Source organism: Poecilia latipinna, unplaced genomic scaffold (genome assembly GCF_001443285.1).
Source record: "Poecilia latipinna isolate Pla-1442-1.1 unplaced genomic scaffold, P_latipinna-1.0 Scaffold3071, whole genome shotgun sequence".
In the NCBI taxonomy this organism is placed as follows: domain Eukaryota; kingdom Metazoa; phylum Chordata; class Actinopteri; order Cyprinodontiformes; family Poeciliidae; genus Poecilia; species Poecilia latipinna.
In genome coordinates this window covers 34,393-37,538 of record NW_015115687.1, presented here as the reverse complement: position 1 = coordinate 37,538, position 3,146 = coordinate 34,393, and the positions used below count along the sequence as shown (strand labels likewise).

At 35.8% G+C, this 3,146-nt stretch overlaps 1 protein-coding gene across 1 annotated transcript in view; it reads left to right on the top strand.

The window, feature by feature from the left end:
* LOC106940039 (low-density lipoprotein receptor-related protein 1B-like) overlaps window positions 1–3,146 on the top strand; it is a gene marked incomplete at its 3' end in the record, with an annotated part of 42,056 nt that overhangs the window by 13,866 nt on the left and 25,044 nt on the right. The window contains exons 4-5 of the mRNA XM_015022658.1: window positions 1,180–1,372; window positions 1,519–1,662. Coding sequence (XP_014878144.1) covers window positions 1,180–1,372; window positions 1,519–1,662 — 337 coding nt within the window. The remainder of the gene's footprint in view (window positions 1–1,179; window positions 1,373–1,518; window positions 1,663–3,146) is intronic.

Sequence of the window (3,146 nt, the reverse complement as noted above, 5' to 3'; positions counted from 1 at the left end):
GCTTGGTCTGAGAGTAAAACTTCTCTTTAAAAAAGTTTTTTTTTTTTTCTTGGCCAAGTGGGCAGTTGCAGATTTTAGTCCAATATTAAGTATGACCAATTTTTTTTCCTTTATTGGTGCCTGCTTGCAAAATAAATAAATAAATAAATAAATAAATAAATAAATAAATAAATAAATAAATAAAAGTTTTTTTGCAAGCATAGATTTTGGTGACCAATTGTTTTATCCAAATAACCCAAACCCAATCCTCAGCCTTACTGAATGGTCAAACATCAAGGTCAAACATTCACTCAGAATTGTGCCAGAAGCATTTTGAAAGTTACTAAAAGAATTTGATCAAAGAGAGTCCGTATGAGGATTTTCTAAGCAAATATTACTGTGGGTGCATACACATATTTATGCCTGCAGTCATACTGTAATTTTGACCCTGAACAGAATGTTTCAAATGCATCCTTAAAAGGCCCACAAGTTAATGACATTCATGCTCAGGGTGACTGAATGTCAACCTTTCACTTTTTGTCTGTACTGACATGCTTCCTGTGTCGTTGACGTTTAGCATAAAAACAACATCCAACTTTACTTTTTGAAAGGGAAGCAAAAATTTAAATAAAACAACAATTAAATATTCTTCTTACAAATACAATTTTCCATCATTGGATACTTAAAAAAAATTAGCCAAAGAATTAAAACAAATTAAAAATGAACATTATTGACATTTGACTTGTTTTAATTGAATTTTTTTAAGATCTACTTGGTAGAGTGTTGAAGCCAAATTCCACAGACAGAGAGAAGGATGAGTGGTTTAATTTGTTATATTTTTTTTCCTGAAGCATGTTTCTCAATGCCCCTGATGCAAAGGTGTGGGGCAGTGAGCCTAGGTGTATTTCCTGTGAACATAGCTCATCCAGCCATGTTGCTTTGTGTAGGTGTCAGCCTGCTAAATGTAGCATGGAGGGTGGTTGTGTCAGGGCCAGCAGTCTCCCAGTGGAGTCCAGCTTTTGACCCTGGACAGGCTGCCAAGTGTACTAGACGACCACACCTCCATTTCCCATCTCTCCTGTGCTTGACGCATGCTTGGGATACAGCTCATATTGAATCTGCTTTGTTGTTTTCTCTTTCCTCTTGTGGTTTGACTTGTGTTTAAAAAAAAAGACAAATTGGCTTTTTCTTATGTTTCAGGTGTCATACGTATATGCATTAGCTGTGTTTGAGGACTACCTCTACGCCCTGCACTCTGCCCCTTCAGAGGAAAGTTCATCTGTGGAGTTGCTGCAGGTGAACAGGTTCAACATCACAGCAGAGAGCAGGACATTATCCAGCCTGGGGAATTCTAGAGCCCTGCGTGTTTACCACAAACTCGCTCAACCGAAAGGTAAAGGACATTTTCCAATAAGTAAACATGTGCAAGTATGTGTCACAGTCTACCATCCGTGACTCACAAGGTGTACACTAGAAAAAAAAAAAAAAAAACTTCTGTGGCATACAACATTAGTTTTGGTCTTTTGTATTTTTCCCCAGTCAGGAGCCATGCATGTGAAATGGATTCATATGGAAAGCCAGGAGGATGTTCTCAGATTTGCCTTCTGAGTGGAAGTTACAAGTCTAGAACCTGCCGCTGCCGTATTGGCTACAGACTTGGTTTTGATGGAACATCTTGTAAAAGTTAGTACACATTTTCCTTTTTCCTCCATGAATCACTTTAAGGTGTTACTAAGTGATAGGATATTCAGATGTTAGTCAGATTCAAATTAATAGACAGACTTGTAATGACCACAATCCTACCAGTTAGCCCCATCATGAAAAGTTTATTCTATCACATCATTCGATTTAACGAAAAAGACAAGTTTTAGGACAACAGTCTTTCATTTATTAAAACTAGAATGTCATCCATAAATGATTCATTAAATATATGATTAATTATATGTGCTCCTATTAAATGTATACATTTTATTTTTAAAACAAGATATAAGTATTTAATGTTTTAATAAATTATGTATTTTTCCTGTGGTGAAGCAAAGCAAGAATTCATTTAAACTGTCAACTTCCCATCAAACTCAGCAGGCGGGAGAAGGGCTGCTTCTATAGGGACCCTGACATCTGATTGGCTCTTTCAAGCAGCAAGTTTAGACAACTTCTTCCAAGTTTGCTTTGACTCTGGGTCAATATTTTTACTGTAAGTTTGAAAATCACTACAACAAATTGTTGTAATTTATTTACTACAAACTCTGGGCGAGCAATACTCCTGACTCTATATGTCTAGTTTGTTCTGAAATACCTCTGATAAGTTCACAAGAGAGCTTACTGAGGTTCTGCATGGAAGAAGCTGCCTCAGACTTCAGCCGGGACCAACGTTGGCTCCACCCACTCGCTATGACTGGCTAAGGCTCTCTTGTGAACTTATTAGAGATATTTCGGACCAAACTAGGGAAATAGAGGCTGGAGTTGCTCACCCAGAGTTTGTGGTAAATAAATAGCAAAAATTTAAATATGTTGTTAAAGTTATTTTTGCACTTTCCAGCAGAGATATCGACCTGTTAGCTAAAGAAAACATGGGAGAAGTTGTCTTGACTTGTTGCAGCCAGTTATAATATAGAAGCGATCCTAATCCCGCCCACTGAGCCTGATAGGTGAAGTTGACAGTTTATTTTAATTCATGATGTTTTTCAGCACAGGAACATAATAATTTCTTAAATCATGAAATAATTATATCTAGTTTTTTTAAATTAAGTCAATACATTTATTTGAGGCACATTAATTAGGTCTATATTTAATAAATTATGTGTTCATTTGTAGTTTTAAAAAATAACACATTTAAATAATAATTTTATTTGTTCATTTTTTTAATTATATTTGGCACTCCTCGCTACCCATATCAAGTGTCTTGTTGGTGTTAGACTGGATGGTCTGAGTACTTTAGATGTGATCTGGGATTTTCATGCAGAGTCATCTTTTAGATTTACAGATAATGATTTGAAAAAGAGAAAATATCCAGTGAGTTACAGTTATGTGGATGAAAATGTCTTACTGATGTTAGAGGTTAAAAAAAAAAACAATGGTGTGGTTTGAGATAATATAAAGAATAGTTCACATCAGCACTCGTCGCCACCGAGGTACATAGAATCTAAAAGGACCATAATGTCAAACCA